The following is a 21316-nucleotide window of genomic DNA, read 5'->3' on the forward strand; positions in this document are numbered from 1 at the left end:
TGCCATCTTGCCTTGAGGTAAAGAAAGATGTTCTACAGCCTGTTTGCAGCTTTATTCATATTTGGACTGTATATGACTCTGTAACTCAAAGAAACTAGTGCCACTGAGGGGGGTGAAAGGTGTCCTATGTTAGTTTGTGTCACTGGATCAGTCACTTTAGCAGTCCAAATCAAATAATGCTACATACAGGCTACTTGCAAGCTAGTAGTTTCAACTTCTTAGTGAGCTTGTAATTCGAAGATCCAGTCTTTTCTGCTGAAAAGACCAGCACAGACCAGTACACATTCCGCGCTGGTCTTAGCTGGTCTGTGCTGATCTAGTGCTGGTCTGGTGCTGGTTTAGCAGATCATGTAGCATGGTCAGCATACCAGCATCCAAAAAAAATACATCGTTGCTTTTGGGACAAAGCCTTGAATCACCATTTTTCTTCTTATTTATTTGACATAATTTGTAAAAAAAAAAAAAAAAAAAAACCAACTGGTCTTTTCATTGTGTTAAAATGTTATGATAAAAGGACAGGGCTCAGAAATTGCTTGGATAAAATCTTTTTTCCATTAGCTTCCAATTCAAGTTAAGAAGGCTTTTTCCTTCTCCTATAAAGTTGACAATTTGGAGAAAAGTTTTTGACATGTTATGCTGGTTCTGCTCGTGACCAGCTATGCTCGTTTAAGGTGTTTTTTCTAGCAAAGATTCAGAGTAAAAATGTACGTAGGACAAAATGTAATGGGTTTGGAACATTTCAGTTTAACACAGGGACAAAAACACCCCACACAGAAAAAATGGCTTGGATCTGGGGTTTCAACAGTACAAAAATGACACACCTTCAGGAGCCTGTTGGGCTATTCATCATAAAATCTTCACAAATATAAAGGGTAGTTGGTGTTTTCAAATGAAAAAAAAAAACTAAACATTTTTTACACAACATTTAGAACAGGCTTTGTAGGAGAGCTGACATCTTTATTGTTTAATACATGAACAAAGAATATAGAGACAGGGTTACATGAGGACGCAAAGGAAGGCAAAACAAAGTAAATTCACATTTCTCTTCCATCAGACAGTAACACTGTATAGTAAAAAAATCTGTTAAAATTAACCCGAATCTATAACAATGGGGAAAACTAGCAGAGGGGATTTCTGTTGGCTTGATGGGCTGTTAAACATAACCTTTGACCTGCGTGGGTCCTCCAGCCCTACGGGGGCTGCTTTCTCCGCTGCTGAAGGTGGGCGAAGAGGGTATCCCTGGGGGGCTTGAGCCGGCATAAAGCAGAGATCCACCAATCAGCAGCAGGGCTGAGCCTCCCCAGCCCAGGTAGAGAGCGGGGCCCAGCTCACGCTTGTGTGGAGCAGCCACATAGGGGTCATAGAAATCCCTGATGATGGAGTGGGCCGTCCAGCACACGGGGATGAGGTAGAGGAAACCCGCAACTGCGAAAATGATGCCAGACACACGTGCCAGCCGCGCCTTCGGGCTCTGATGACCCACGCACTTAGTGCACTTGACACCCAGGATCCCCAGGGTTAGCGCTAGGGTGCAGAGGAGAAGCGAGAGCACCGTAAGGCCTCGGGCGGCCTGCATATCACTGGGCAAGGCCAGCAGGCTGTCATAGACTTTACATTGGATTTCTCCTGTGCTCTGGACAATGCAGTTCATCCATAGCCCCTCCCATGTGATCTGCGCTGTCACAATGTTGTTGCCAATGAAGGCGGTGACGCGCCACATGGGCAGGGCGCACACCAGGAAGCCGGCCACCCAGCCAATGATGGACAGGATCAAGCCTAGGAGCTGCATACCCGTTGTTGCCATGGTGACTTTTTGTCTTAGGCACCTGCACTGCTATTTGCTAGCTGATTTGTTATTCGTCAAGCAATGGCCGCTTCGCAAAGTCTGAAAAACTGTTTGGAGAGGAACCAACAACTGACAAACTTAGCAAGTCCTTCAACATTAGCAGGAATCCTCAGGCCTTTCCTCCACTATGCCCTCACCAATGGATGAAGCGTGATTCAACTGGACCTACGAAAGAAAATCAAAAATGAAGTTCAAACATGTTTCAGTGATGTAGATGACTTTAATGACCATGAAACCATCTGTGTGAATCTAGTCATAGTACACTGTGGTAATCTAAATATAAATTCTAGGAATAATAATAATAATAATAATAAAATGAATAATCCGGTAAATCTAGTTAATCTGGCACACTTAATTGACTTGACCCATCATAAATATTTATTCTGGTGTGAGCAGTGAGCAATGCTGGATTCCAGTAGGCATGTGAGAGAATGAATCCTTTTCACGCTGTTGTGGGTGTCGAGCTACGCCTGGCGGGGCGAGTGGATTATCTCAGAAAAACATGAGGAGCCCGTGAACACAAGGAGCTTTCATGGGTGCTGCACAGAGTGGGCCAAGCAGACTAGCATCTGTTTGTGCCTTTTCTCAATGTCCAGCAATGAGCCCCCTGATGTTTCACAAGAGCCACTCCTCAAGCCATTGACATATGCATTAAAACTTTACAATACGTTGTAATAGGATGGTGATATTAGCAGTAGAAAAACTGGACATGTGAACATTAGGAGACACTCTAAATCATTTCCTTCATCTCATCTCAGATGTGCTAGCGACCATATGGTCATAGGTCCAATTGCCATTAAGTACACTTACTGACTATACCTTCAATTTGGATAAAACAGTCAGCTAAATAAATAAACATACATTTATAATGGTACATCATACGGGTAATGGTTAAAATAGGTGCCTAAAAGGTTGATGCTATAGAAGCGCCACTTTTGGTTCCCTAAAGAACCTTTCAGATGGAAGATCTTTAAAAAGTTAATTCAAACAACGCAACGGAAAGGTTCTTTAGGGTTCATCTAAGGAAATCCTTATGTTTACCATTTTTACTGCTTACTAATGATTAATTATTTCACTTTTAACACTTAATTCAATAACAAAAAGTGGGTGTTACCTGGAAAATTGTTCTTCTCCAAGTTCTCTGCAGGTTGAACACTGCAGGTCAAGGCACTGCACTGGTGTTGGATGCTGTAAAGTTGCTGGTAGTGCTGGTTCAATGTGATCCACAGAGAAGCTCAGGATGACAGTACCAACTGGGCCAAGGACAGTTAAGCAGAAGAGCGGAGAGATGGGCTGCCAGCACTATGGTGCCAGCTCTGGTCTGTATGGCAGTGGGCAGAAGCACGCGCTTGTGTGTGCGCGTTTCACGGTGCTGTGTGAATGCATTAATGTGTCCGAGTGTGTGTCTCCCAGTGCCTGGTGGACCAGCACAATGACCCGCTGTTCCGTCGCCTTTGCGCTCCTGGACTCAACCCCCCCCACCCCCCCATCAATCTCCTCTGTCCTCTTTTTCATCTCTCGCCTTCTTACTCCTCGACAAAATCTCTTTCATTTCATCTCCCCCTTTTTCTCCACTTTGTCTACATTTTCAGTAACAATCAGTGAAGAGATTCAATGTTCTGTGAATGCTTCAACTCAAACAAACTGCAGTTTGTGCTTGTTGACCATTAAGAATTACCATGATTTACCATAACATTAGCCATTGCATTAGAATACCAAAAAAACAAGATTAGCATAGCTCTATTACAACTTAATATCTGTTTATTTAGCTATTTGTAGCAATTGCATTTGCATGTACAAATAATATAACATATAACATAATACATAAAACATATTCATTAAGGTACAAACAATGTAAATGTTCCCTCAAAGGTACAACAGTGGTTTTAAGGTCCAACTGTGTACTTTAAATATGTTTTTTTTCCAGTCAAAAAGTATGTATTTGCACCTTTTCATAACATAATTGTTTTTAAACAGAACAATAAAATAAAAAGTCTGGAGATGAGATGGGGTGTGTGGAGTCAATACAACTTAGAAAATATAAATTCAATGCATTCAATGGTACAATAATTTTCCCTGATTAAAGGTACTGATATGTACCCCTGAGGGTCCCACCACAGCGACAAGAGGGGAACTGCCCCAGGGACAGCTTCGTACCTTTATTTCTGAGAGTATAGAGTACTGTATAAAGAGTCTATCCTTTATTCATTCCAGTCCAAATAGCCATTAAGTACAAGCTATCTATTTTTCAGGAGGTATTTCTTTTAAAGAGATTATATACAAGATATCCACTTACATAAGAAAAGAGAAATTCAAACGAAAAACGGATTTTACAAAGCTGAATTTGAAAAAATGTTTAAACGATATAAAGAAAATAGAACTCCTAAGAACGGTGCCAGACCTGATAGACCACCAAAACCATCCTCATCTAATAAACAGCCAAAAAAAAGGTGTGGAAATGTATGCCTGCAGATTTCTTTCAAAAAATTGAAAGCAAATCTCCTGAAAAGAATGGAAGCTGTAATAAAGACAAAGTGTGGACACACTAAATGCTAAAAATGGGTTTTTATAAGTTGGCAGTGGGGAGTTTACTCTTCTGGAGCTTTTAAAGGTGATTAAAACATTGTGTACATTTTATTTCTTATTATTTATTATCTTTTTTTAAGAACACTGACTGTAGAATTTTATGTTAGATTTATGTTTTCTGTTTTTTTCCTTACACTGAAAAATAAACAACTTGTACTTAACGGTCATTTCAACTGGAAATGAAATAAATGAAGGGTACTCTTTGATTTTCAAACAATATTGTACAACACAATAATAAACCTGTATCAACATATAGTAGAAAAGAATTACAACAATCTGCAAACAAAAATATTATAGCAGACATAATAAAACTGTATTTAACCAAATATTGAATTTCAGCCAGGTTTGGTTCAGATAAACAGCTCTGTGAGTGAAAGTGCTTTACGGTTTCAAGTGTCATTCTGTGAGGACATACAGTTAGGCATTTAAAAGTGGCATATTTGTTTAGATGCTGCAGCAGCTGGTGGTGATAATTAATGGGGCACTGTTCTTGGCTCCGTGCGGCCGGCCGGGGCTGAATATTGGATGGAGTTTTTCAGTGAACGTATCTGTGAAAGTGTGGATGTGGGCCCCAGAGTCCAAACAGAAGAAGGACACATGACCCTCCTCATAATCCAGGTAAACACCCACTTTTCTGGGCTTGAATGTGAGGGCCAGGCAGGTGGGCGGTAACGTGTTGGCAGTATATTGATTTCCGTTCCTCAGACTGACTATCCAGAAACCATTGGCAGGACTGACCGTGAACTTCCCCTTCCTGTTGACGGACTGCTTGGCCACGCCTAAGTCCCAGTCCGTCTTGTCTCCCACTTCCACCTCCCAGTACTGCCTGCCAAAACTGAAGGCTTCCTTGGCCAGGACGTTGGTGACACGATCAAATCTCTTAGGGTTCTCTGGGACCTCCTGCTGCTTGTTGGTGTGCCGGACCTCCTTCCTGTCATCAGAGACGGCTAGGTGGGCATGAGCGGTGCGGGGATTCAGTGTGATTTCCGCTGCAACAAAGAGAAAGAGCAAGCAATCAGACCACAGAACACAAGGGTCAAATGCATTACACTGGCAGTGAAAAAGAATTGCTCAGATGCATGTCTTACATTGATGTTCAGCAGTTGTTTTTGATCTGTCTGAAGGAATCTACTGCTGTTCACTAAAAGTTTCAGTTTCAGGTATGAAACTAGAATTTAATACATCATGTTATGTAATATTCTATAGCGCAGCATTGCATCCCTCTGCCTCATTTGACAGAATATATGATTTTGTATCCCTTTTTTTTCATCCATCAATGTTCTCTCACTACAATACCCAGCAACCATTTCACAAGTATGCCATACAAAGATTGAGAATCCCCCCATACTGACTAATAGCATAGCTACTCATGTAGAAGCTAAGACACACAGACATGATATAACAATCACATAGCAGTAAAACTTGTTCCCCTTTGTGTAAGCTAACATGTAAAAATCATTCAAACAGGTCAGCTTCATGTACCAACCACAAAAGCACTTCAACCATCTACCTATATGATACATTATCCTAGTCTTTACTCTGGGAACATTGCTGTATAGCAGGGGTGTCCAATATTTTCCACAAAGGGCTGGTGTGGTTGCAGGTTTTCATTCCAACAAAGCAGATCCCCTGATCAGCAATTTCAAGCCTGAAATCAACTGATTAAACAAATAGAATCAGGTGTGCTCCAGCTTCTTTTGAGTGAAAACCTGCAGCCACACCGGCCCTTTGAACATAAGAAAGAACACCCCTGCCCTGTAGACTACTAATGCACCACTGCAAGAGGCAAGTAAGCATGTCTACCCCTTAATTTCTAATTGTTCAGTGACTTAAATTCATACAGTTTAATAAGTTACAGACAGAAAACCATAAAAAAATGGAAATGTAAAAAGACAATTCGAGGTGCTATACAACTAATCATATGAGGGAGTGGTTTGAGGAAAAGGTGAAGATTAAAGGAGGACCATGACTTTTAGAACTAGGCTTTCAGTTTGGGCCATATATGTCTAAACAAGATTGAAAAACAGAAAAATAACTGCTATTATCCTAATTTCTGCTATTACCCCTATGGGATTTATAACATTAGTGTTAAACACTACTACCTACGGACATTTCAAGCTTCTAAATGACATTCCATAATTTTAGATTTGCTCTTTTATAATTTGTCCAGTAGGTTTTGTCCGAAGAAGAAGCCCCCATTTGGGGGCAGTCATGGGCTCGAGGTTAGGGAACTGTGACCGGAAGGCCACTGGTTTGATCCCCAGCGCCAACAGTACATGACTGAGGTCTCCTTGAGCAAGGCCCCTAACCCCTAACTGCTTTCAAATTTAATGAAATATCTTACATAGTGCAGCTTTAAACAAACAAGCATGATGATTTTATTCAATAAAAATGAACTAAAAATTGTTCCTAGAAATCAATAGACTTTCTCTGACCCTGGGAGTCCCTTTGTAAGGCATTATGAATACGGTGTGGATAGCCGTGAAGAATGTGTGAGAGGCAGTTAATTTAAATTATTCCGAAAATAATGCAGTATGAGGCCAGAGGATACACTACAAAATATCCATTAGCACTGTCTATGATTGATCAAAAAAATTGAGCAATTATTTTTAACTGCCAAAGTAATGTGTAAAAAGCACTACAATTCCAGGTGTCTAAGTGACACATAACCTACCTGAATACTTCTGTAACATCTTCAGTTCTGTAAAATGACATGAAGTACATTCAGATCATTTTCCTGATAGTGAATGGATGTGTCAGAAGACTGGAAAAAGGCAAAGTATGCCACCTAAATGGCTGATAAAATCTATTTATAGTGCACATACAGACCTGCTTTAGAGAGCTTGTTAGCCTCTACCATGACAGCATTAAAGAGGTCCATCACAGCTTTCCTAGTGTAGCCCAAGCAAGGGTCTGTCTCTAGGCTGATCTTTGACCAATCCTTCATCTCTGTGGGCAAATGATTAAAACTCTGCAAATAAGGAACAAAATTATTTGACAATTAAAAATGAAAGGCTTGGTTGGCATTGAGGAAAACAAGATGAGACAGAGTGTTTGGGACAAATACAAATTTATGTTCACTAGACAAAAAGTGGCTTTGTGCTGCTGTTGTGCTTACTGGACCAGATCTATGGTGCCATCTGCTGTCAGATGGACTACACAATGAACTGCAAGGGGTAACATTACTTAGTCACTCAAAGGGATTTCAACTGATTTTTCAAAATATCTGCATAATTGCATCTATTCCAGAGACACTTACTGAGTTAGAATTGTTCACAGTGGTGATGATGGGAACCAGATGCCTGAAGAGTTTAATGTCTTTGAAAGCCACTTTACATTACATTACTACTACTTTACTTTTTACATGAAGTTGTTGGCATGATGTTGCCTGATGCCTTTGCTGTACAATTACCTTTATTTTGGCTTCATCAACATCATATTTAAAAACGTAGAAGACGTGTGTATGTTCACTGGTCTTTTTATACAGTAAAAACTTAATACTGTATACATTGTGGCCACTGATTCCTATCACCACTGCTGTATACCTAACTGAGTTGGTAAATTTCTCTACAATGAATCATTTCACATCAAACCACTCTGAATGACTTTGTATACATCAACAATTGAATACTGCAAAAATTTTGAAAAAAATGATGATTCAGCCAAAACATTAAGTTTTCCTTTAAGCAAAAGTGTAGTGGATCAGTGAAGACACGTCTGGTGTCCAAAGTCTGCTTTTTCAGTTTTGCATTAATGTTACGAGCACAATGGAAGCTTATAGCTTATAAATCATTACATCAGTGTTATTAATCTTACGACTGATAAGTAAATAAAGAGTGCTAAAGATCACCTTTGTAAGTTGAGTCTTGTCATCTTGCAGAAAGTCCGATTTAGTCTGTCCACCTTTCAGCTCGAGGATCTCCTTCTCCAGCTCCCTCACCAATCTGTCCACTCGTGTCTCTGCCTCTCTCTGTTTCTCCTCCACTGCTGCCACCACTGCCTTATGGGCCGACTCTACAGAGCTCAGGAGGGCAGAGAAAACCTTCCGACTCTCCTGAACCTCCCTTAGACATGAACTCTGACACAGGAAATGCCATGCATTCATTTATATTAGCTTTTTAGATTTATCACAGTGGTAATAAGTCAAGAACATGGATTGCTCAGAAAGAAGACTTACCTTTAGGAACTTCAGGGACTGCTTGAGTTTCTCCACCTTCTGAATTCTCTCCTCAATCATGCGTTTTTTGTCAACGTCAGTCTTCTGCACCTGCAAATACATGATGTAAATTTTACACATGAATTGTAGTCTGTGAGTGGGGTACAAACTAATGCAGGGGAAAATGTAGAGTTTGTAGTTAAACAGGTTACAGTTGAGCATGTTTTTGGTCATCTTCTTGTATTCCTATAGCAGCGTCCTCTGTTTTTTTTCTTATTTTTTAAGTTAATCAAATATAAAGTAACTGTGAATTAAAATTTTCAGAAAAACGTTCTTTTAAATAGTTTGATTAAAAAAAATCAACAAAATATGTAACATGGCCAGGGTACCCAACTTTTGCACAAAACTTTAAGTCACAGCCATATTATTTTACTCAGTCTTCTCATGGGTGTAACATAGCACAGTTTAATTCAACCGAATAACAGAATTATTTGCAGATCTGTGTACATCAGTGCTCACAAGTACCATTTTTAATTATCGTTTCACTTTCCCCACATAGCCAAGGCCGTATGGACAAACCAATAAATAAACAACAGTCTTCAAAAGTGATCCAGCCCCAAATTCTGAACACCTTGTTAGTTTGAGAATGTGTATAATTGTTCATCATGTAATTACATACAACACATTTATAGAGACAGAATATCACTGACTTTTCTATAGACAAGATACAAGACTCTAGCAATTTGAATGCTTTTAGCTTCAGCAGTGTGTAGTTAGTTACAAGGTAACAAGATCAACACTTCTGATCAAACTGACTTTTTCCTAATATCTTGATTTGGAAGTCATAGCCAACATTGGTTGCTCTTACACATCATGCTGACGGAATGACAACAACATGACTGCGGGACACTTCTTGCAGGTTTTGCACATCTACATTAGCCTTGTAGCTCCAATACAAAAAAAGCTAATCAGCTAAGCTAAACTACTGGCCAGGCTGTAGTTAAGCTGTGTTCACCAGAGACTTTAGATGGCCTTCACTAAACAGCTACTTACAGGTTCATTTAGCAATCCATCCAAACTGTGTGCCCTGGCTTTGATGCCTGAGCGTGACTTCCTGTACTGCTCAGTGACATCCGCCAGTATGCGGTTCACACTAAGGTGAGGCTTGGAGACGAAGGACTTCCCACAGAGAGGACACTTGTCTAGGCCAGCGCGGCTCCAGTACTTGCGCAGACACACCTTGCAGAAGCTGTGGCCACAAGGCGTGGTGACTGGCTTGCTGAAGATGTCCTCACAGAGGGAGCAGAGGAAGTGCTTCTCAGACATGAGGCCAAAGGTAGAAGCCATTCCCTTGAACAACATGTACAGTAAAATTTTCACATTGTCCATTTCCCACAATTAAGTTAGCTTTACCAGCTTTGTTTGGATGTTGAAAGGCCCTAACAGACTCTTAACATGTTCATCAAGCAGAGTTTCAGTTAAACAGAAAGCTGATGCTATCAGAAGCAGAGGAAGGTAGAACCTGGCTCTATTTACTCAGTTCTATGTACTTAAGGTCAACATGAATCAGAAATCATAGCACATTTTCCTGCTGTAGCATGACAGGGTGAAAGACTGTAATGGGGGGTCTCTGATCTAGCAGAGCATTTTCTTGCGATGATTGGTGGCAGTAGAGGGACATTGGGCTGACGAACATGTTATTATTGGTTAATATTACCTGCTGGTGCACAGTACTTTACCATGGTAAAGTTACAAATTAATGTTAAAGTGGTAATACTTGTACCAATGCACGGTCTGTCAAAAGTATGGAATCACTTATAATAAATCTTATTCAATAACTTATTCAGTGTAGATTTAAATTTTAAACACTATAACGTAAACCAATGGTTTACACGCAATTTAAAATATCTTGTTAACAACAATAAATTATAACATGTTAAAAAATGTTTCAATGTTATTAAGTCAACAGTAATTATGTATTTATAGTACGTAAAATTTGTATGAATATTTGATCAATGAGATGTGGTTGCTACTTTTCCAATATGAGCCAGACTGGTCAATTTACTATCATTCACCTTGGAAAAATTCTTAATTTTCACAGCCTCCTATACATAGTTTGTAATACTGACATAATTTTAGAACTATTGTACACATACATCTCCAACAAAACTGGTCTTATTTAATTCAAAATAGTGTTCCCAAAGTTTTGTTCCATAGTGTATATTTGTAAGGATTAGGGTTAGGGCTAGAGAAACTACAAGAAACTACAAACCTTCCAAAATAAAAAATTGGCACAGTGAAATGCTAATAAAACAAAAAGCAACAATTATTAAATTATGTTTGACTTGCATTAAAATATTTTACATTATGAATTTAATTGTTATTTGTAAATTCATGCTCATTCTAAATTTGATGTCTGCAATATGTTCCAAAATATTGGAACAGGGGCATGTTTACCTCTGCATTCATCACCTTTCCTTTTAACAGCACTTAAGTGCTTAGAGACAGAAGACGCAAACTGATCCAGTTTTGAAAACAGATCTTTTTGCCATTCTTTTGTTTTATAAGTCTTCAGCTGCACAACCATGCATGGCCTTTGTTGTCATATTTTACACTTTGTGTTTTCAGTGGGAGGTCTGGACTGCAGACAGGCCACTCTAGTACCTGCACTCTCTGATTACATAGTCATGCTGTGATATTCTATCATGCAGAATAGGGCACGCTATTGCCATGTTGAAATAAGCATTCCTGTAAAATACATCATCTAAAAGGCAGCATGTGCCACTCCAAAATGCGTGTCTCTTTCAGTGCTAATGGTGCCTTCACAGATGTTACCTATGCCATGTGCATTTATATGCCCCATGCCATGACAGACCCTGGCTTTTGAACTTTATGCCTTTTTGTTTCTTCTTTGGCCTGGAGGACGCAACTTCTATTATTTCACTGAAAAGTTGACTCATCAGACAACAGTAAAGGTTTCCACTGGGCATCAGTCCATTTCAGATGAGCCTTTCTGGGCATTGTTGATATGTGGCTTAACTTGCATTTTTGAAAGCAGTAATGAACAGTGTTTGTTGACAAGACCCCAGGCCATGTGGTGATGTCAATCAGAGAAGCATGTCGATTTTTAATGCAGTGCCATCTGAGATTTCTCCAGATGCCCTGATAATGTTGAGCACCATAGAGAGGGAAGTACATAAAATCATTCAAATCATTCATTGCAGAACAATGTTCTTAAACATTTTAAGATGTTTTTTGCACATTTCACAATGTTCCTAGTCTTAAATTGATCCTGTTCAAAAAAGTTAAGAAAAAAGACAAACTCTCAGAAAAAAAGAAACTGTCACTTGGGCTGTACCACTCTTGTTACTGGGGTGGGACCCTCAAGGGTACATCTCAGTACCTTTAGTCAAGGAACATAAATGTACCATAAATCATTGAAATGATATTTTCTAAGTTATACTGACTCCATAAACACTGTCCCATCTCCAGGATTTTTATTTTAACGTTCTGTTTTAAAACATTTGGTTATGAAAAGGAACAAATATGAACTTTTCACCTGGGAAAAAGTTACTTAAGGTTCACAGTTGGACCTTAAAACCACTGTTGTACCTTTGAGGGTACATTTACATTGTTTGTACCAATGAAATTTTATGAATGAAAAACGTATCTGCACAGAACCTTAATTTCTAACAGTGTAGGCTAGTTTACTTTGTACTTGAGTGACTATTTCATATTTAAACAATACTTTTATTTCAGTCTGTGTTTAGGCTACTCTACCCACCTCTGATAATGACATCAATACGGACAAAAGCAGCAACCTGGTGTGTGGCAATGTTTATCCACGGTCCATTCTGAAAGTTGCTCAACTTATTGTGAAACCTAATGGCCCTATTACAAAACAGACTAACTGTGAAGTCATTTCCTTTACATGTGTAGCAAGTAAAAGCATTACTTGACAATATAATTATTAGTCACTTATGACATTATCTGTACCAAATCACAAGATTACACCAAACAATTTACATACAGGGTGCAATCTTTATAAAAATTCATATTTTAATATAATCCTATCAGTTTTACTCAACAGAATGAAAACTTAGCAAAAGATCCTCCAGTGTAATCATAAGCTGGAGGCATGCAAAAGAACTGGTTTTACCTGAAACTCCATCAGACTGACGTTGTGGGGAAAACAGCTCACCCTTTAACTACCAAGCATGAAATTTCTTGAATTCCAAGAACACAAAGACTTCATGCGCTGCTCATTTAGGTTTTGGTTAAATAATCCTCGCTCATTACAAAATAAAACAAATATAACAACATTTTAGATTAACATCATATTAGCTGTCAAACAAACTGTGGATATTCAATAATGATTCAGATTTCAATGCAGATTACTTGAAGTGGTAAGAGTAATGTTTTACACCGATGTATTAAAAGTAATACAGTAGTCTTATTGTTAGAGAAATGGTGTCCTGGTTCAGTCTTACCTGGGTATTTGGGCATGTGATGGATAATGTATCCCACTCTGGTTCTCTTACGACAATTCCCTTAACAATGAGCTAAACCATCAAATGAACAGGTGTGTTCTGAGAGACGGGAGGGGCCAGACACAGTCTGACGTGGTTAAAAACGTCATAAAACGTAGCAAGATTAGACAACTCCATATGAAAAAGAAGGACAAAAATCAAATGCATGTTTTTTTTCATTTATTACAACAGATAAAAGTTTATATTAATTTATAATGTGTTCTGTTTTTATTGTTATGTACATTTAGTTTCTCATTAAGAAATGGAAATGGAAATTTCAGAACTCATCATACTCACATGATGTAAAAAATATTAAACTATAACGTCCTACATTCCAAATGGATGTCCAGGATAGGCCATTCCAATGTCCAAGAATGGTTCAACTTTAAAAACATAGTGAAAATCTCTATCACTTTTAGATATGATATCCAGGTTAATCTGGTTGAGTCATGTTTTCAGGCTAATTTCAATAAAATGCTAATTCTGCTAGCCCGATAATAGAAATTTGTCTGTTACGTTAGCCTCAAGCTAACACTGGTGAGTGTTAACATTTTATAGTAGCTCTCTACATTAAACGCAGATACTTTCAGGATTTGTGAACTTTTATTTATGTTCTCTACTGGTATGAATGAGGATGTTAATCTTGTTTTTATAAAACAGAGGCTATGTTTGTTTATATGTTTTTTTTTTATCTTTGAAACTGACTGTCATCTAGCTGTTGTACAACTCTGGTCCTAGAGGGCTGGTGTCCAGCACAGTTTGGAGGTTTCCCCGCTCAAACACACCCACTAAATCTGGCAATTAACAGATGGCTGTACTCAGGTGTGTTGGAGCAGATAAATTATCAAACTGTGCTGGACACTGGCCCTCCATGACCAGAAATGGCGGGGCCCTAGCAGAACCTACACAGGTGTGGTCAATTTTTTTGGGGGTCTTCAAAAGGAGTAGGTTGAGAGAATTGTTTCATTAGCACTGATTACAGCAAGAAGCTGAAATGTTTGCTTGGTTTGTGTCCAGATTTCTGTACTCTGTTTAATGGAATAAATACACAGTATATCTTTGCTAGACTTGTCTGATGCCTGCAATACTTTCCCCAATCCATTTTTAGATTTTTCTGCTTACCCGTAGTTACCTATTTTGCATGTTTTATAGAGCAAACCTTTGGTGTGCAAATTTGAGCATAATATATATATTATATATATATTTTAAATTTATTATCTTTTTATTGGAATTTTCCAGGGATGCATGTATAAAATAGAATAAGAAGAAAAATAAATAAATAAAAGTAAATAACAATAAAAAAATAAATAATACATATCACGCCACACTCCATGCAGTTTATGACATATAAAGCAACTGAGCAGGGCATATAGAATTACAAACAAGGGAACGTTAGAGGCAAGTAAATAAGTCATGGATTGAGTATGCTTAGATTTCCAAATATACGTACAAAGGAGACCATATCTTCCAAAATTTTCCTGAGTTATGGTGCAGATCAAATGTTAGTTTCTCCAAAGGTAAAAACTTAGTTATCTGTGTAAACCACATCCTGACTGAAGGTATCTCAGATTTAGACCACAGCAATAGAATGCATTTTTTAGCCAAGTACAGAAGTGTGTTCAATGCATAAACAATATCAGTGTTCAACCTATTAGGGTATAAGTTCAACAGGTAGATACAAGGTGACAATTCAAAATCTAGTTCGAACACCTTCTGTATGACAGAGTAAACTTCCTTCCAATAGCTAAGAACTCTATCACAGTTCCAAAACATATGCATGACCGAGCCAACTTCACTTTTACATTTAAAACATAGATTGGACAAGCTGGGAAACATCCTATGTAGACGAACAGGTGTTAAGTAAAAACGATGGATGAATTTGAAATTTTGCTCATGTTGAGCTACAGAAGTGCATTTAGGAAATGTTTGCTTACATACCCGACACCATTCATCATCACTAAAAGATACGGTAAGGTCACGCTCCCATAAGGACCTCAATGCGTTATAGGATGAGACGCTCGTACTTGACAACAGTCTATAAAAGGCTGAAATCTTGCCTTTGAGGCTGTTAGAAGACAGTAACAGTTCCTCTAAGCCTGTAAGCTCCATTCGTATTTTACCCTCTTTTTTCAGAGACTCGAAGAAATGTCTTAATTGTAAAAATTTCTAAAACTCTTTATTCGGTATTTCAAAATGTTTTTTATTCCTTCAAATTGTTTAAATATGTCTTTTGTGACTAGCTGTGAGAAGTTTATTATTCCTCTTGATCTCCAACACAAGGAGCCAATGTTTCTAATCTGTGGAGGAAGATCAGGATTAAGGGCTAATGGGGACCATAAAGATACATCAGATGGGATGTTTAAGTGTTTTCTCACGAGGATGGTTCTAGGTGAACTGCTCTGAGCGGCTCAGGAGCCTCTTGAAGGGGCGAGAACTCTGTGGGCTCTTTCGATTTCTAACGGCCCTGTATGTGTCGGTAAATCCAACCAAGTGGGTAGCATGTCCTGTAGAAACTTAGCCAAAGGGACATTGCCTTCCACCTGCTCCGTTAAACCAACAATTCTCACGTTCTTGCGGCGGCCGCGGTTTTCTAGGTCGATAGCAGCGATGTGTGCCGTTAGCGAGTTAGCAGTGTCCTCGCTAGTAGAAACACACTGCTCGACCTCGTCCAGGCGACTCTCAGCCCTTGCAACTCTACCAGACAGACTTGAAAGTGAAGCTTCTAGGCTAGAGATAGAACCAGCTATCCCATCGAGTCGAGTTTCGATACCATCTAGGCGGGAGCCGATTGATTTGACCTCCGCCAGTATATTAGCCATGTTGGACTGCATGGTAGCTTCTTCACCGGACTCGCTCGGCTGGCAGGCTTTCTTTTTTTTTTCGATTTTTGAGAGCGAGTAGAGCCAAAAATCTGGAAATCTTTGTCATTCTGAGTGTCTGACATATTACCCTTGCTCACGGACCCAGTTAAAACGAAAAAAAAAAAGAAAAAAGGCACACTAAAGTAGATAAGGATAGAGCGGAGCAGATCTCTACACAGCCATATCGCTCCTAGGTCACGTGACACATCCGAGCATAATATATTTGAACAAACTGTGCTTCAGACCCCTTTCCCAACACGGTGAATCTGATGTTTGTGAGTACATTAAAGTGCATTTAAAAAGGACTCCCTCAGGACTTGATGAATAGGAAGAATTATGTGTTACTCTACTACTGTAATCATACAGTATCTTCATCAGCATGAATGTGACGTTAATATGTAAAGACGTATGACATGGCCTGAAAAAACCTCCACCAAATCGAATCCCACACCTCTGACTTTTATATTATTATTTCAGGCTTTATAGGTTGATTCCAGGAGCCACCATATTTTAGTGTTTTCTCTGGATTCAGTAAGGCTACATCTTTAAATTTTAACAAAATAATCTTTCAGCACAGCTTTCAAGTGCATCACTACAGAATGAAATAAAGAAAATTAAATGACCGCACTCTTGGCCCATCAGCTGAAAAACACTTATTTTGAAGTGCCCTTTACGTGAAATCTCAACGGACATCTGTGAAAACACCAGTAAAGTAGTTCCATGCTGCTCCAGCAGCTCCTCCAAGTACTCCGCCAAGAGCTGCGCCAACTGTTGCTCCTACAGCCATACCCTGAGGCCCCATCACTGTGCCCAACACTGCACCTACAAATGCCCCTTTTCCTATGGCTGCTGCATAATCAACCAGTCTAAGAGTAAAGCCAAGCCTGTCTGCTATCAGCATCTCTGCCCGCTCCCTGTTCTCTAAACGCATCTTTTCTTGATAGAGTTTCACTTTTCTGTCATAATCTTCTCCTGAATGGTTTCTCTTGAGAGCCTCAAGCATTTTCTTGACTTCCTTCTCTCTCTCCTTCTCAAGGAATTTTTCCTCTTTATTAATTCTCTTATCTGCATCTTCGAATTCTGGGTTAGAATAGATGTTATGCACTAAAACCATCTGGTCAATCTTTTGAAAGAGTTGTCCTGTCATGCTGTCCTCTTCATTATTCTTCTCTCCACTGAAGATGAAGCACCTTTGACCACACTTCTGGATAAGCTCCTTCAATTCCTCAATCTTAGTCTCACTGTCCTCCAGCTCCCCCTCATTATACAGAACAACCATGGCGTGGTTCAGGATACTTTCTCCAAAGTATTGTACCACCGGCCTGAAAACACCATAGGGATCTGGTGGCACATCTACGGGATTTAAAATGAAGAGGACAGCATGTGGCCCAGGGCAGGAGAAACAGATGGACTTCTTGAACTCCTTTTTAAGCGTTTCTTGTGCAAAGCTGTGATTGTTCAGATTTGGGGTGTTGACCAGTGTCACATTTCTCTCCAGGACGTGTCCTGATGTTTTCGTAGTTAGCGTAGCATTTAGATCAGCACCATCAAAGACAGCTCTATGCAGAATCGACTCAGTGAGAGAGAACTGATGAGAACCAGAGCTGCCGAATATCACTATTCTCAGAGAAGTGCCACCAATACACACTGGAAAAGAGTTTTAGAGAGATGTACAGTCATCAGTTACCAGTACCTAAAATGAACCAATCTCAATTGGACAAATTATGACAGTTTGTCAACTCACAAGTAGGAGGAATGTCTATGCTATGCCTCCGCTGTTTAATAGTGGGGTCTTGGCCTGGGGGAATATTTAATTTCATTCAATTAAAGCAATGTTGAATATGTTTAATCATGTTGAGTCAAAATATTACCTACCTTTGCTTGATGCCATCTTTATTTTTTTTAAAGTATGGTCACTCCAATATCATGTCCTTCCAGCTGGCAAAGAAGCTGTGTAGGCACCTGTGGTAATGAATTACACACGTTTTTTTTTTAAATCTGCATCGTAAAATTGTAAAGATGTAAACAAAGTCGTTCAGGGTGGTTTGGCATAATAATGTTCACAGTGGAGTCACAGAATTCCTCACAGTGTTGACAGGAACCAGACGTCTGAAGAGTTTAATACCTCTCAAAGCTACTGCCCAGGAAATGATTACAGCCGCCTGATGTCTGAGATGTTGTTTTATGTGTTCTGGATGTACATGCAGGGAGCTGTATGACAAAATAGTGCCCAATTTTTTTTTCAGATTTACTTCTATTTTACTATTATCAACATTACAAATAAAAATTATGTAAGTTTACCATTCTGGATAGTAAATATCATTTCACATCAAACTACTCTAAATTACTTGGTTTACATTTCATGATTGAATTACACAGACTTTTTGGAATTCCCCCTTAATGAGAAGCATGTTTACATTACATTTGAACATTTAAAACTTTAAATATTAAATGTCACATCACCATTGGCTTATGTAATATTCAATTTTATTATGCAATGGTTATACTGACTCCACTGATCTTAATAAAAATTTGTAATGCGGTAATAATTTACTGTTATGTTTATTATTATTATTATTATAATTAATATTATTATTATTTTAACCAGAGGGTCTAGGATTTAGTTTAGTTGTGTGGACGAAAATGCCTTGTTGATGTGAGAGGTCAGAGGACAATGGGCAGACTGGTTTGAGATGATAGAAAGGCAACAGGAACTCAAATAACCAACCAAAATCTCTGAGGAATGTTTCCAACACCTTGTTGAAAGTCTGCCAGAATTAAGGCAGTTCTGAAGGTGAAAGGGGGTCCAGCCTTTTACTATCAAGGTGTACCTAATAAAGTTGCTGGTGAGTGCATATGATAATAGATGTTAATTGACTAATTAAGATTTTTATAGATTTTTTTAATATATCCACCAGAACTCCCACTCTAAATCGAGCATCGCCCATATAATCTATAGGGGACTATAGCAGACTCTCTAAATCAAGCAAGACGCGAGTTTCAAAAACGTCACACTTCAAAGCTGTATTTCATCATTCTTGTATATTATTATTATTATTATTATTATTATTATTATTATTATTATCCCTCCCTTATTACAGGCCCTGACAACGTACCTAGTTCTGTAATGTTTGCGGTTTGATGCAGATAAAAAATAAAAGCTACTGATCACAAAAATATAGTTAGCGAACCATCAACATCCCAAGCCTGCGGAGATCACTCACTACAGATCACCTCGTCAGGAAGAACCGCTTTTAACAAGCCTTCAGTAAACTACTCAGCTGTCATGATACAAACACCGTGCAGCCTGTTTGCGACTGGATTTGCTACCAATATGGCCGATTTCTTTTACTAACAACAGAGTCAGGCAGAGCTCTGATAGAGAAAACATAGCCTACCTGTGCTGGGCTAAGCGCCCAGTCAGCCCAGCCGCGCTGCTAAAACACTTCAGCCGTCTTTAGCCGTATACACCAGAGCACAGAAGGCTGAGTAGCATTGCGTTTACAAGATTAAAGCAAAAACAGAATAAATGTAGGATAATTTAAAAATGAAAGTAAAAAAACAGTCCGAAGGCAAATGTTGAGCCAAGCGAATGTGTGGCTGAATCCCAAATGGCGCCCTACTTCCTTATTCACTCAATTTAGTGCACTACGTGAGTTGGGGAATCATTTTATTTATTTATTTTTTTATTAGAACTTTTTGATACAGAACAATATACCAAGATACAAACTCTCGTCGAGAATGTCATAACTACAAGTTACTAGATAGGGGGCGTAAAATATGATTACAAAAAAAAAAAAAAAAAAATACAGAGTACAGAGGAGCAGACAGAGCCTTCCTAGAGGTGTGAGATGATTCTAGCATTTTTCCAGTTATTTAATCTATTTAATGAAGAAAAATATGATTTAAATTCGTTCATACAGCAGAGGAAGGAGGGCTTATTTCCCCTCCACTTACTACAGTGAATGTGCTATTTTGCTAAAAGTACAATTTATGGCATCAGAGAAATCTCAACTTAAGTTTACCACATGAAATAAAATGGCATCAACATCAAAAAGAAGGAATGTAAAGTTTGAGATTAATCCAGTTTCTAATTTCCATCCAAAAACTTTGAGAATGTTTACATGAGAAAAACAAACGCTCCAGGTATTCAGAGGGAATCTTACAGTCTGCACCTACACAGCGCACCGTGGGCCCATTAGGGCACTGAGTACACTTGGCTGGATTCCATGTGGCCATTTGTTAGGCATATTGGCGCTGCTTGTGTGCAGAAGCGATTCTTTTAAAGCCCGACGTAGTGCACTATGTAGGGAGTACAGAGCCATTCGAGATTCAGCCCGCGAAATCGAAAGTGAACTAAAGCGTTCGCCAACCCCTGCACGCGTGGTTACTGCCCCCTGGCGGAGGGAGCGTCGTTCTTTTTTTTTTTTAAGCAGAGGCCCCAAACGAAAAAAAAGTGACACTGAACTGAGACCAAGCTGCACATGATCACTAGGCTGATTTGAGGAACAGCTGACTTTGGTTAGATTTGAGCACTTCTGCCACCACATTAGCAGCTCTCCTATTATTAGGAAAAAGAGAAATGCTGTGGAGATGTTTTCTTATGCAAATGACAAAACATACTAAACCAGTGCATTTCGGTTGTTGGTGTGGTGAGTGGAGCCATAGAAAAACATACAGGCTCTGTCCAAAGAAAAAAGTATCTTTAAATTGGTAACGTTAAAGAATAGGGCAAAAACATTCTTCACATTTAATATATGTTAATGGAAAGAGATTTTAATCTATGTAATTTTGGAGCATTTCTATTGGTCCATTCATTACGAAATTTTCACAAGAATGTAAACAGAAGCGTTAAATTCTTGAAGCAAAGGGTGAAAATGGGCCAGTCAGGAAGTGCTTTTTCTCAGTGGTGTCTAGACGTGGCTAAACAAACTCTCCTACCGGTTAGGACACACCTCGGCTCAAGGCCTTCTGGATAAACAAGCCTCTGACTGAAAACGAAAGGCAGCTTGATAAGTGGGCTGTTAGTGAGAAAATCAGCATGTTGATGCTTCAGAAATTAGCATCTTCTCTGAGATGGGTTTCTTCTCATGTTTTGACTGGGTTTTGACAAATGTGTCCAAATTGAAGCCAAGCTGTAATACTCAATATAATATTCAATGCATAGGATTCTTCACATCAAAGCCGATGTGGTTTTTTCCACTCTGAGGACAAACAGAAGAAACATGGAAGTAAAAAAAAAATGTACCCGTCATGCAGTACTGCCGATGAAGTTAGAAAAGTAAAGAAAATAAAGCTTCAGTTCGAAGCTTTGAGCAGTCAGCCTGTTGAGTAACAC

The 21316-nt window shown here is 39.0% G+C and overlaps 3 protein-coding genes and 1 non-coding gene across 6 annotated transcripts; 1 reads left to right on the top strand and 3 right to left on the bottom strand.

Moving 5' to 3' along the window:
- Positions 1 to 936: 936 nt before the first annotated feature.
- Positions 937 to 3260, bottom strand: cldnk (claudin k). Its single transcript, XM_017701604.2, has 2 exons — positions 2961 to 3260; positions 937 to 2011 (listed from the first exon to the last, which is right to left on the bottom strand). Exon 2 carries the CDS (start codon positions 1802 to 1804, stop codon positions 1154 to 1156), a length of 651 nt encoding a protein of 216 aa, XP_017557093.1. The 5' UTR covers positions 1805 to 2011; positions 2961 to 3260; the 3' UTR covers positions 937 to 1153.
- A 517-nt stretch (positions 3261 to 3777) lies between these two features.
- btr02 (bloodthirsty-related gene family, member 2) lies at positions 3778 to 13180 on the bottom strand. 2 transcript variants are annotated; one of them, XM_017701501.2, is made up of 7 exons: positions 13079 to 13180; positions 9642 to 9938; positions 8610 to 8699; positions 8283 to 8510; positions 7262 to 7403; positions 7107 to 7133; positions 3778 to 5421 (listed from the first exon to the last, which is right to left on the bottom strand). In XM_017701501.2, exons 2-7 carry the CDS (start codon positions 9933 to 9935, stop codon positions 4877 to 4879), a joined length of 1326 nt encoding a protein of 441 aa, XP_017556990.1. In that variant the 5' UTR covers positions 9936 to 9938; positions 13079 to 13180; the 3' UTR covers positions 3778 to 4876. The 2 variants fall into 2 exon arrangements, with proteins under 2 accessions (XP_017556990.1, XP_017556989.1); XM_017701500.2 differs by lacking the exon at positions 13079 to 13180 and having other exon boundaries at positions 9642 to 10508.
- On the top strand, positions 6575 to 6629 carry LOC119264495. The gene has a single exon (XR_005131071.1). It is a non-coding gene; the product is annotated as a U7 small nuclear RNA (small nuclear RNA).
- A 557-nt stretch (positions 13181 to 13737) lies between the features above and the next one.
- si:dkey-120c6.5 (GTPase IMAP family member 7) lies at positions 13738 to 19576 on the bottom strand. Of its 2 annotated transcripts, none has more exons than XM_017701602.2 (4): positions 19377 to 19576; positions 17854 to 17940; positions 17723 to 17776; positions 13738 to 17625 (listed from the first exon to the last, which is right to left on the bottom strand). In XM_017701602.2, the coding sequence occupies exons 2-4, from the start codon at positions 17867 to 17869 to the stop codon at positions 16661 to 16663; spliced, it is 1035 nt and encodes a 344-aa protein (XP_017557091.1). In that variant the 5' UTR covers positions 17870 to 17940; positions 19377 to 19576; the 3' UTR covers positions 13738 to 16660. The 2 variants fall into 2 exon arrangements, with proteins under 2 accessions (XP_017557091.1, XP_017557092.1); XM_017701603.2 differs by lacking the exon at positions 19377 to 19576 and adding an exon at positions 19095 to 19305.
- Positions 19577 to 21316: the final 1740 nt, after the last annotated feature.

Source organism: Pygocentrus nattereri, chromosome 1, assembly GCF_015220715.1.
Source record: "Pygocentrus nattereri isolate fPygNat1 chromosome 1, fPygNat1.pri, whole genome shotgun sequence".
Lineage (NCBI taxonomy): Eukaryota > Metazoa > Chordata > Actinopteri > Characiformes > Serrasalmidae > Pygocentrus > Pygocentrus nattereri.